Here is a 12,416-nt window from a genome sequence, read left to right on the forward strand (position 1 = left end):
TTGAATGATGATCTGCTTTCAGAACTCATCTATTCTCTTGCAAAAAGCTACAGAAGCATATGATGCAAAATGTGACAGTTTCCCCCGTGGCACTCCCCAGAGATGAGCCCCGACCTCCTCACTCTGTTGTCTTCAAGGCACCTGGGTTTGGGGCATCAGAGCTGCAAAGCTTTGTGTTTCAGCTGCTGCCTTTGTCTGGCCCTGGTTGACAGTCCTAGAGCCCAGGCTGTGCTAGGAGCGGCCACCGCACAGGACTAGATTGTATCCTGATGTCCCCAAGGCTCCCAGGGAGCCCAGAGAGTCTTTTTTTGGAGGACAGAGTTTGGGGCAGAGTCCGAGGGTGGGGGGGAGGCCTGACCGTGTGGGCAGGGGCTGCAGAGTTTGCAGTAGCCAGGCAGCAGCACTCTGGACTTTCTCGATCCTTGGTGTCCTGTGGGCCCTCTCCACCCTTCCCAGCCTGGCATGTCCTCCCCAGCCCCTCACACACCTGCTGATTCCTTGTATTACTGTGCACCCCGCATGCATATGTCAGGGGGAGAAAAAGGCTGAGACGAGCATGGCAGGCAGGATCCTTCTTTGTGTCCCCTCATCATGATGCCTGGACCAGACAGAGCTCACAGGGCCTGGCCGAGGGACAGAAGGTCTCCTGCTGACCTGAAAACCCCCTGGAGCTTGTCATCTGTCAGCCTGTGGTCAGCTTGGAAGCCCGGGACAAGTGTAGACCTTGTCTTTCTTGGACACTTTCTGTCTCGGTGCCTTAGTGACACTTCACGTCAAGCGACACAAGAGCAGCTAAGGTATATGGCATACCTGCTGTGTGCAGACGCCACTCTAAGTGCTTCATGGTAACGAGTCACTCAGTCTCTCCATGGGTTTCTGAGCCCCATCAGTGCTCTGAAGACGCTCAGGTCTCAACACTCAGCCTGTTCAGGGCAGGAACTGACCTGTCCTGGCCTCCAGCTGCTTCCCAGCGTGGGGTCTGCCCTGCCAGGTCTCCATGGAAGGTCACCTGGTTCCTGGCCCATGTCTGTCACCAGGATTGGGGCATTTCTTCCCAGAGTGTCCACACCGGCCCTGCCCTCCCTGCTCACCCTCTCCCCTCCCACAGGAGAACCTTATGCTCTCCATCCTGCCCAAGCACGTGGCCGACGAGATGCTGAAGGACATGAAGAAGGATGAGAGCCAGAAGGACCAGCAGCAGTTCAACACCATGTACATGTACCGCCATGAGAACGTCAGGTGCGCCGGCCACCTGGGTTCCAAGCACTGGATGGGGGCTTCGGGGGGCCAACTGAGGACTGTGGAGTTCGAGAGTCTTCTTGGGGACTAGAAACACGCACTCCCTCCCCACAGTATGAACCTCAGCCCCTGCAGGAGCTGCCTTGCTGCTGGACGTTGGGGGCTGAGATGCGCTATATGGTCTAGGCCCGTCTTTGTACAGACACCACAAACAAGCTAAGCTAGAGGCCAGAGCCCTGAATGTGCCCTGGATGTGCCAGGGTCTCACCACTTTGGGGCCTGACGAGGACCTGGCTGCCTGGGAGCTGGAGTGGGAGCTGGCGGTGGGCAGCACGGAGCCTGGCTTGCTATCCACGTCCTCACCGCTGGGCCTTCCTCCCCTGCAGCATCCTCTTTGCTGATATCGTGGGCTTCACCCAGCTGTCCTCAGCCTGCAGCGCCCAGGAGCTTGTGAAGCTGCTTAATGAGCTCTTTGCCCGCTTCGACAAGCTGGCGGCTGTAAGTACCCTGCCCCTCGGCTGGCTTTCCACGGTGCGGGGCAGGGGGCACCGACGTGGCCTGGGCCTCCCCTCCCCATCCTCCCTGTCTCCCACGACTTCCTCCCACCCAGCCTTCCCCAGCAATCTTTGCCTCTCACCCCTCCTCGCTGAGGAGGGGGGCCTCAGGACCCCAGTCCACACCCCTCCCTTTCAGAAATACCACCAGCTGCGGATTAAGATCCTGGGCGACTGTTACTACTGCATCTGTGGGCTGCCTGACTACCGGGAGGACCACGCCGTCTGCTCCATCCTCATGGGGCTCGCCATGGTGGAGGCCATCTCGTAAGTGGGGCGCCGCTGGCGGGAGATGGGGGGGCTCCCAGAATATGGGTCCCGGCCCCTTGGGGAAGCACACCTTCCGAGCTGGCCTGTTTTGATGAGCCCTGTGCAGCCCAGGCCCCCGAGGAAGGTCCGTCGGGGTGTGACGTGGGTGCAGCCCCTGACGGAGGCTTTTCCAGCCTCAGGCCATGCTGTTTGTTCTGCTGGGAGGTGCCCTCATCACGAAATGCCTCCACTTCACATTTTCTTTATTATCCTCCCAAGTGTCCCCCCATCTCTTCTCCCTGTGTTTCCTCATCATGACCCCCCAGGACAGATAAGTTCAGAGATCCCCATGCCTGTCTCTTCAACCAGGAAATCCGAGTGCAGCAGGGGAGTGACCACTGATGTGCAGCAGAGCCGGGCCTGGAACCCTGGCCTCTGAGCTCAGAGCTCCGCTCCTGCCTTGAGGGCAGTGAGCTCTGGGTCCCCAGGATCTTTCCCGCTGCGGTGTCTGCCCTGAGCTTGGACATCCCTGGGGGATGCTCCTGGCTGTCCCCTCAAGGCCTCTGGGGGGCCCTGGGTGGCATCAGCACCCCCAAAGCACCTTGCTGAGTCTGGGAATTGGGCGTGTGTCCAAGGGGGTGGTTTCCCATTGTTAGCATCCTCCTCTAGGACTGGCTGGAGAGAAGCCGGGACTGCCTTTCCCTGGGGACCGTGGTTCAGGATTTAGAGATTCACCTCCACTCCCATCACGGTTGGGCAAAATTCTGAAATTCACGTCTGTCTCCTCTTGGAGGTCTCAGGCCGGGGCTGGTCCCCTCCACGCACACACACCAGCACAGGGCCTGCACATAGTAGGCGCTCGGTGACGTCAGCGGCACAGACGAGTGATCGGATGAGAGCAGTCGGAGGTCCCTCGGGGGCAGAGGGTCTCTGCTGTTTCCGGCCCCCTGTCTCCCCCCAAATCATACACATGTTGTTGAATGTGGGCTCACGCCGCTGCCTGCTGTAACCCCAGCAGTGCGTGACTCAGACGTGGGCAGAAAGCAGGGGGGGCAGCTGGTAGCGGCTGCAGAGGGGTTGGCTGCCTGGCTGGGCGCAGGCTCAACCCACCCTCCTTTGTGTGGGTACCTGGCAGGTATGTGCGGGAGAAGACCAAGACCGGGGTGGACATGCGCGTGGGGGTGCACACGGGCACCGTGCTGGGGGGCGTCCTTGGCCAGAAACGCTGGCAGTACGACGTGTGGTCCACCGACGTCACCGTGGCCAACAAGATGGAGGCTGGCGGCATCCCTGGGTGAGCGCGTGTTCCTTCCCAGGGTGGGGACGGGCATAGGGGCTGAGGGAGTGGACCATCCCAGCCATCCCTCGGACAAGGGACGAGGGACCTTGGAGAACCAGGCCTCCGCACCTGGGAGCAGCTCCTCCTCCTGGGCTCTGCAGGAGTCTGTCCTACCTCCCCTTTACTTGCCGTGGGGCTGCCGGGCTCCCAGGTCCCCATAGCTCCAGCAGGGCGCAGGTCTCAGTGGAGGGCGTTTTTAGCTGGGAGAGTCTCCTGACAGGCCCTGAAGCACCTGCACATCTCACTGAGCTCTTTACAGACTCAGTCAGGGTCTTCTGGGCAGGCCCTGTCCTCAGGATGGACAGGGATGTGGCCAAACCTTCCCAGCCTGGGTCCAGCAGCTTCCCTCGGACGCAGTCACAATTCTCTCCCTAAAGTGGCTCCCTAGACATGGGTTACTACCCCCTGACAGCTGGTGGTACAGCTGAAACTCACACCGGGTGGATACTAATCAGACTTTATGACCTTCGTGTTCAGAGCAGACTTCAGTTCCTTATCTCATCTGATATCCTCACCTGCCTGGGAGGACAGACCATCTCACGGACTGACCACTGAAGCTCAGAGAGGGGGAGATGTGGGGCTGCCCACACAGCCAGCTAGTGGCAGGTCTCGCCGGGCACTGCTGTGTCCCGGGGGCAGCGGGTGGGCTGGGGGCTGCCTGGCCTGTGCTCAGGGCCCCTCTCATCGGAACCCAGGCGTGTGCACATCTCCCAGAGCACCATGGACTGCCTGAAAGGAGAGTTCGACGTGGAGCCGGGCGAGGGGGGCAGTCGCTGTGATTACCTGGAAGAGAAGGGCATTGAGACCTACCTCATCATCGCTTCCAAGCCAGAGGTGAAGAAGACAGCTGCCCAAAATGGCCTCAACGGCTCGGTGAGTCCTCCGCCCACCCCCAGGCCTAGATATGAGATTGTAGAAGAGTTGGCAGAACCGTGAGAGGTCCTCTAGGTGCAGTGTTAGAGTAAAGAGCAGTACAAGGTATTTTGTGCCAAGGGTAAAGTCTGAGCAACAGAAAATGCTCTAAAGAACTCAGAAAAAGTAGAAAGCTATCCTGCAGAAAATTAGGAAATGTCAGGGTGGAAAGTGGAGCCCCAGGAAATGACCCTTGACCTGGTCACAGAATTCTTGCGTCTTCATATTTTATGAGTGCTACACGCGAAATTTCAATATATTCCCTAGAACAAACTAAAAATCTTCTTCTAAGCAATTCTGTAAGATGCTAACTGACAATCATTTGAGGAATCAGTGACCTTTGTGAAGTGATGGAACATTTACAGTTTCTGGCCAAAAAAAAGTTTTTAGTAAATTTTAAAATGTTACTCCTTAAAAAAAAATTACCCACAAATTTGCTTGTCCTAGGGACCACCTTGAAGTCACAGAGCAGCAGTCGAATGTATCTTTGTGACGGCCACACACATTCCTGTTTGCTCTAATCTTGTGTTTTCTTATTCAATCAACCCTTGCATGGTGCATCATGTGAGCCAGGAGTTGTTTGTGGCACCTGACACCCCCGAGAGGGTCACAGGTGGGGTCTTGGCTTATCTTTATAAAGCTGTTTTTCATTATTCAGTTTTCCAATTAGAGAAAAGTTGAGTTCATGGATGTGTAGCTTGAAACACTGGCACAGAGGCTCCGGGTGAGTAGGAGTAGGGTCTGAGTTGTTCGGCCCCGGGACCCGGATGCCACCATGCAGGACGGAAGCACAGGCGACAGCATCCCATGGATGGGAGTCAGACTTCTTCCTGAGTGCTCCAACCAGACAAACGAGCCGACCCATTCCTCATGGAATCATGGGCGCTGTTCCCTTCAAAACGTGTACTGACATTTTGAGGCAATCCAGGTTTTCAGTATTTTGTAAAGTTGACTTTCAGCTGTTTCTTAGATGCCCCTACCTGAAAAATATAAATGTCTCAAAGTAGAAAAGCTGGGTTAAAGGTTCTGTACAATGTAAGTTTAATCCATGTCCCCTCCTCCTGCCACCCTCCCTGGGCCCTTGCTGGTTCTTGACTCATTTTTTTCTTTATTCATCTGAAAGATGAAGCCAGGGTATCTCACTGTTTTAATCGCATTTCTTCAGTTATTAGTATGACTGGACACTTTCCACATGGTTGTCAGCCTGGGGCTTCTCTTCTGTGAATGGCATATTCGTATCTAACCTTTGAGGACTTTCTGCACCTTTGATTTGTAGACTTTGTTGTTTATGAGATGAACCCTCTGTCACATGATGCTTGTCAGATCTGTGTCAGGCATCCGCTTCGTGCCCAGCACCGTGGCCCATCTCCCTCGGAGAACGGAAGATGCTGGCCTGCTGTAGATCGTATCCATTAGTTGTCTTCTCTACCTGGTGCTGCAGCAACTGTCAGCCCCCAGGGGGTGTTAACTATGCTGACAGCTTAGCAGAGTTATCATAAGCCTTTGTGATTAGCTCAATGGTAGTTTAGAACTTCTGCTCCAGATGTGCTCTGAGAAGGCCGAGCTAGCAGATCACCAAACCTGCTCAGCAGGGAGTGAGTTGGAAGCAGTCAAGCACGGACAAAATAGAGGAGATGATCCTTGATCCATGTGTGAGTGGTGACAGGGAGCAGCAGGGACAGAGGTGACAGGGCTTCTCTGGGCCTCACGTGGCAGACACCATTCCATCTGCAGCGGCCTCCTCCCGTGGTTTAGTTAAACAGAGTGATGAGGAGGAGAGTGTGAGAAGAGTTACCACAATGAATCCTTCCCAAGTGTTGGAAAGACGTTTCCCCTCTCTATGGACCTTGTTGCCAGTCTCATTTAGTTGTCCTGAATGCCGTCACCAACAGCTCCCAGATTGCGATCTCAGCTCCCTGGCATCCCTGCACTAAACTTCCAGTCACGTGTGAATTTCCATCTGTGTGTGTGTGTGCATGCGTGCTCAGTGATGTCTGACTCTTTGCGACCCCGTGGACTGTAGCCTGCTAGGCTCCTCTGTCCATGGGATTCTCTAGGCAAGAATATTGGAGTGGGTAGAGCCATTTCCTCCCCCAGGAGATCTTCCCAACCCAGGGATTGAACCTGCATTTCTTGTGTCTCCTGCATTGACAGGCAGGTTTTTTTCATCATTGTGCCGCCTGGGAAGCCCACTGGTCCAAAGCTGAGTTCCCAAACCTCTCTTTACCCTAGAACCCACTCTTCCTTGGTCTTCCCAATCTCGATCAGTGGCAACTCCATTCTTATAACTGCTCAGCCCCAAACCTTTGAAGACACCCTTGCCCCCGTCTACACTCCACGAGCCCCTTCTTGCATGATGTACCTCTAGGCCCCCTTTTCTCTCTCACCCCTGGCAGCCATGTCCCATCTGCATCACTGTCGTCTCATGCTTGTGTCAGCGCGGTGGTCCCCCCAACTTGTCACCCTGCTCTTGCCCTCGTCCCACTGCCCTGTCTGCTCACAGCCACCAGAGTGATCCTGCAGGGATGTTGGGTGAATCATGTCACCCGCCCCCAGCTCAGCATCTTCCCAGGAGGTCCTCACCGCCCGACCCCTTTCACTCACTCGCTCAACTAGGGCAGTGCCAGCCTCCTGGCTGCTGCTCAGACCCTCCGGGTGCACGCCCACTCTGGCTGCACACCCACGCCGGGTGCATGCCCACTCCAGGCTTCCTGCTCCCCAAAACCCGAGAGCTGCATAACATGCTCTCTCATGTGTTTACGGAAATGTGATCCTCACAGTGACTCCTCTCCAGCCTCCCCTTTACAGTCACCTCCCCGGGAACCCCTGTGTCCCGTGCCTCCCCTGCCTCTCCAGGCCCTGCTCTCGGACCTCCTGTAATCATTTATTCTTTGTTCACGGCTGTCTGCCTGTCCTCACTAGAAGGTGGGCTCCCAGGTCAGGACATTGTGTCTGTGTCCCCAGAAGTTACAACAGTTCCTGTCACACAGTAGCTACTCAATAAATACTCAGTAAATGAATGAGTGGACTGTGTTCCTGTGTAGAGGATCTCATTTATTCCGTCAAGGAAAAGTACTAATCCCTGGGTAAACTGGTTTATGGAATTTATTCAGATGTTTGGAAGGTGTTTGACAGGGCTCTCTACCCCAAAAATGATCCCTGTGAAGCTCTGTGTCCCCGAGTTACTTAGAAATAGGAGTTGGAACAATAGGATCTTTCTCTGCTTGGAAAAGTTTTAATACTAGAAATTTAATACTAGAAAATTACAGCATTCTAATATGGATGTTCTGGAGGAGGAAACGAATAGTGAGATTTCTAAGGCTATGAGGCCTCTGAACTCTAGTGGGGAGATTCCAAACCAGAGAGTAGACCAGCCCCTCGCCTGGGTGGGCAGCTGGCAGTGCCTGGGGGCCCTGACGGCCCCTCCCTTCTGCTGCAGGCCCTGCTGAACGGAGCGCCGCCTTCCTCAAAGCCCAGCTCCCCTGCCCTCATTGAGACCAAGGAGTCCAACGGGAGCATTCACACCAGCGGCTCTGTATCTGAGGAGCCCGAGGAGCAAGATGCCCAGGTATGGGTGGGGCTGAGCCCTGGGATGTGGGCAGAGATGAGGAGGCAGAAGGTGAAGAGTCCTGAGCTGAAGGGCAGTCCTGGCCCCTAGCTGGGCTCCATCCTTGGAACTGCATAACATGGGGCAGGTCACCCCCCACCTGGTCTCACGGGCCCCTCTTCAGTTACTGGGGATGGGTTGGCTAAGGTCAGAAGATGTGCCCACTGCCACGGCCTGGTCCAGCTCTGATGTCCCGAACCCTGTAGGTCTGAGGGCAGTGGGGACACCAGTGGACACTGCTCCAGGACTGGACTGTTTTGGAAGTGGGCCTTCAGGGCTGTGCCCACCTATCTAGCTAGGTCCAAAGCCCTCAAGTGCTGTGCTCAGATGGAGGGTTTCCAAAGGAATCAACAGGCTGTCCCCCTGAGACCAGGGTCCACTTTGGGAGTTCAGGATCCTGTCCAGGATCCGTCCATTACTGAAGAGCTTCCTCAGTATAGCCACTGACAGAGGCAAGTGCTGAGATGGGTCTCGGCCCTGTAGAGGCTGCCATGAGCTGGTCAGCCTCACTGCCGGTCTCTGCTGCCCTGCAGAGGCTGCCGTGAGCTGGTCAGCCTCACCGCCAGTCTCTGCTGCCCTGCAGAGGCTGCCGTGAGCTGGTCAGCCTCACCACCGGTCTCTGCTGCCCTGTGCCTGCAGACCAGGTGCTGGAGGACAAGAGGGTGGACGGGGCTGAAGAAAAACTGGGTTTTCCTGAGCACCACAATGCTCAGTAACTCTTCCTTGTTGTGATTTTCTTGATAGAAAGTGGAATACCAATGCAGTGTAATTCACTAACAAGGACACAAAGGCTTAATTAGCAGCCTGTGATTTCTTCTGTCCTCACGATTAGCCAGTGTCTCATTGCTCTCAGATACGCTTCAGGGACAGAGGTTCCTGGTGCTGGAAAAGAGCATCCGTGTTGTGTTACAGAGAAGAAATTGGGGCTGGAGGAGTGTGGATTATACGGGTCAGATTCGACCTGAGGCATGCCTGAGCTCCAGCCCAGGGCATCTTGGTTCTAGCTTCCGGATAGACTCTTGGACCCATCCAGACAGCCCTAACGAGCCCAGTCCCAGTTGTCGTTTGGACTGACGGCTGTGTAGTCATGGTCTGGAGTCATGTGTCTGGAGCTGATGCTTTTCCTTTGTGACCAGGAATAAAAATGGTAGGGGGCACCCCAGCCCCACCACCCCACTAGCAGTAAGATTGTTAGTTTCTCTGCATTGCTTTCCCCCTCAGATCTTCCTCCCCTCAGATGAGCCAGATCTGAGCTCTTTTAAGAGCTCCCTTAAGCCCGAGGGCTGGGGGTCTTTTCCACCCCCTAGAATGCCAATGCATACGGCTGTATGACACCCCCGTCCTCATAGCAGGAGGTGCTGGCACCGCGCTGCCCAGCAGCAGTCTCTGACTCCAGGTCTCCTGCTCAGGAGACCGGTGGCTGCTTCCCACACTACCATTAGTGGGTGGTCACTGCAGAGCTCCTGTTAGGGGCCTGGGGCCTGGGTGAGTTCAGGGAAAGCCGGAAGCCTGCGGCTTTGGGTCCAGACCCAAGCAGGATGGAGCCACGTGAGACCACTGGGAAGACTTTCCCTAGGAGATGGTTTTGAGAGCCATGGGGCGGTGCTCTGTGATCCCTTCTGTTTCTCTTTCCCCCAACACTGCCGTGTATCTCCCCAACCTCTCCCCACTCCACCCCACCTGCCCCCCCAACTCTGCTGCCCTGCCTTGCAGGCCGACAACCCCTCGTTCCCCAACCCTCGCCGGAGGCTGCGCCTTCAGGACCTGGCTGATCGCGTGGTGGACGCCTCCGAGGACGAGCATGAGCTCAACCAGCTACTCAACGAGGCGCTGCTAGAGCGGGAGTCTGCCCAGGTGTAAGCGGCCCCGTGGACACCCGGCCCCTTGGTCTTAGCCTTGAGCGGCCCTGGCACACACTCCAGGAAGTTTAGTCTTCTTAAATGTGTCTCACGGGGCTTGTTTGCACTGCAGAGTGAAGAAGAGAAACACCTTCCTCCTGTCCATGCGGTTCATGGACCCCGAGATGGAAACCCGCTACTCGGTGGAGAAGGAGAAGCAGAGCGGGGCTGCCTTCAGCTGCTCCTGCGTTGTCCTACTCTGCACGGCTGTGGTGGAGATCCTCATTGACCCCTGGTAAGGGGCGGGCAGGGCAGGCCCGACAGTCGGGAGGGCGGAAGGGGACAAGCTACCTAGGCTGGAGGCCTGAAGGGAGAAGGCCTCAGATGGAGCCTGACTCAGGGCGTCAGGCTTGGTTCCTTGTGCTGCATCCCCAGAGCAGTCCAGGGAATGCTGGGACTGCGCCCTGCACCCCCTTCCTTCTGTCTGCCCCTGGGTCTTGGAATAGAACTAGCGTCAAAGTGGAGCTCACACCAGGGCTGAGAAAGCTGAGGAAGGGAGGGGTCCAGGGGATGGACATCTGGCTGGGTGGGCCTGAGTGGTGCTGGGACAAGAAGACGGGCTGGAGATGCTCTCCAACCTCAATCACCATGGCCCACCTGCTCCCTTTCTTGGTTCATCTTAGTAAAGACGTATTTCAGGCTCTGGGTATAGACTAGTCTCCTCTCACGGCAGCAGGTCCTCCAGGGCAAGGCAGGGTGTTGTGGAATCCTTGCCCCAGTCCTTGCTGAAGTCTGAACTGAAGGATGGCTGCCCTCTCCCTTGCTTTCTCCCTGTAGCTGATCAGCAGTTCGTTCCAGTTCAGGGATTCCCCACTGGAAGAGGTGTGGAGCCCTGTTCTGATCACAGTTTGGGGAACTTAAAAGAGCCTTGGACTTGTCATATAGTCCTAGGTTCGAGGTGTGGCTTGTCGCCTATTTGTTCTATGAACTTGGACACATCACTAAGGGCTCCTGGAGCATCAGTTTGCTCCCTTGTAAAGTGAAAGATCAGGATGCTGATGATCTGAAGATAGTAATATCTGGCTAACTCAGAATTGTTGTGAGGACCAAATTCTTTCATTTACTCCACAAACATTTACTGTCTACTTTGCACCTAGGGTTAAGGTCTAGGGATGCAGTGAACACTGTCAGCTCAGCAGCCCTTGGCCATAAGCTGCTCTGTTCCATGCTCTCCCCTTCCATCATAGTGACGTGGCAGAAGGCTTGTTCCTAAGAATCCCTTCCCAGATTTTACTGGGCTCTACCCAGGGCATCTGTAAGTCTGCCCTTCTCTGGGAAATGCCTCTAAAGAACAGTTACAGCTGGGGAGGGTTGCGTGTCCCCAGACCCTGCATGCAGCTGTGTGGAGGGGAAATCACATGGAACTTTTAGGGTACAGGCTTGGCCTCACTTAGAGAGTCTGCCCTCTGTCTCCCTTCCTCTGCTCTCCTGGCCCCCGACCCAGCTCACTAAGCCCCTGCCCACGCCCCACCCCCGCCCCCAGCCCCTGGGCCTTTCCTCATCGTGTTCTCTCTTACAGGCTCATGACGAACTATGTGACCTTTGTGGTTGGGGAGGCTCTGCTCCTGATCCTGACAATCTGCTCGCTGGCTGCCATCTTTCCGCGGGTAAGAAGCGCATCTCCTCCTGGCTCAGAGCGTCTGGAAGTGAGTGTCACTCCCGGTGAGAGCGGGTGCTGATGGAGCTGTGCGCTGTCAGGTCCTGACAAGTAGATGACTCCTGTTGCGATGGTTCAGCACCATCCTTTTGTTTATGACAGACTCCTTCACTATTGGCTCTGCACCCACTTTGGTCCAGGCCCTTGAGCACGTGAGGGTGAGAGAGCCTGTATCAAGATAAATGGGAACCTGTGTTGAAAAGCAGAAGAGGACTGGCTGGAAGGTGAACTGGCTCCAATTGCAAAGGACCCAAAGCCAGACACAAGGGATTAAGACTTTCTCCTATAAGCAGTGGGTGCCAGGCAGAGGTTTTGATCAGAATGACAAGGGAAAAGCAGCAGTTTAGGAAATTTAATCCAGCAGGTAACTCACAAGTAACTTGGGGGTTTTAGGTACACTGACCCAGGGAAGGCAGGAGGGGCCAGGCAAAGTCACCCGGCCCTGAAAACTCCCCTGACCTGGCTTCACCACCCGGAGGCCAGGAGTGCACTGCTGCTGGAGGGCCACCCACAGGCTCCGGGCTGATGCCCAAGCAGCTCTGGGAAGGGCTCTGATACCTGGGTCATGGTGTGTCTCCCACACCGTCAGCAGCACTGGCAGGCTGAGCGGGGACCCACGTGCCTTCTCAGGCCTGCCGCTGTCGGGTTTTGGTTGATGCGCACGCTCAGTATGGCTTCCCAGGTTGCTGGGAAGTGTGGGAGCAAGCAGAGTGATTAGCAGCCATGTCTACAGAGGAGAAAGCTGTCAAGGCTCAAGGCCCTTGAAATTCCATGCTTATAGGCCTTTCCTAAGAAGCTCGTGGCCTTCTCTACTTGGATTGACCGGACGCGCTGGGCCAGGAACACCTGGGCCATGCTGGCCATCTTCATTCTTGTCATGGCAAACGTGGTGGACATGGTGAGCCCCCACTGTCCTGCTGAAGGGACGCCCGCTCTCAGAGGGTTCTGAATTGACCTGCAT

General features: G+C 55.8%; 1 protein-coding gene across 2 annotated transcripts in view; it reads left to right on the forward strand.

The window, feature by feature from the left end:
• Nucleotides 1–12,416, forward strand: part of ADCY3 (adenylate cyclase 3) — an 84,068-nt gene that overhangs the window by 62,003 nt on the left and 9,649 nt on the right. For both annotated transcript variants that reach the window (XM_019970611.2, XM_070799038.1), the window contains 10 exons: nt 1,109–1,239; nt 1,626–1,737; nt 1,933–2,060; nt 3,178–3,336; nt 4,077–4,254; nt 7,733–7,861; nt 9,614–9,756; nt 9,872–10,033; nt 11,318–11,405; nt 12,237–12,353. In XM_019970611.2, the coding sequence (XP_019826170.2) occupies nt 1,109–1,239; nt 1,626–1,737; nt 1,933–2,060; nt 3,178–3,336; nt 4,077–4,254; nt 7,733–7,861; nt 9,614–9,756; nt 9,872–10,033; nt 11,318–11,405; nt 12,237–12,353 (1,347 nt within the window). The remainder of the gene's footprint in view (nt 1–1,108; nt 1,240–1,625; nt 1,738–1,932; nt 2,061–3,177; nt 3,337–4,076; nt 4,255–7,732; nt 7,862–9,613; nt 9,757–9,871; nt 10,034–11,317; nt 11,406–12,236; nt 12,354–12,416) is intronic.

This window comes from Bos indicus, chromosome 11 (genome assembly GCF_029378745.1).
Source record: "Bos indicus isolate NIAB-ARS_2022 breed Sahiwal x Tharparkar chromosome 11, NIAB-ARS_B.indTharparkar_mat_pri_1.0, whole genome shotgun sequence".
NCBI lineage: Eukaryota > Metazoa > Chordata > Mammalia > Artiodactyla > Bovidae > Bos > Bos indicus.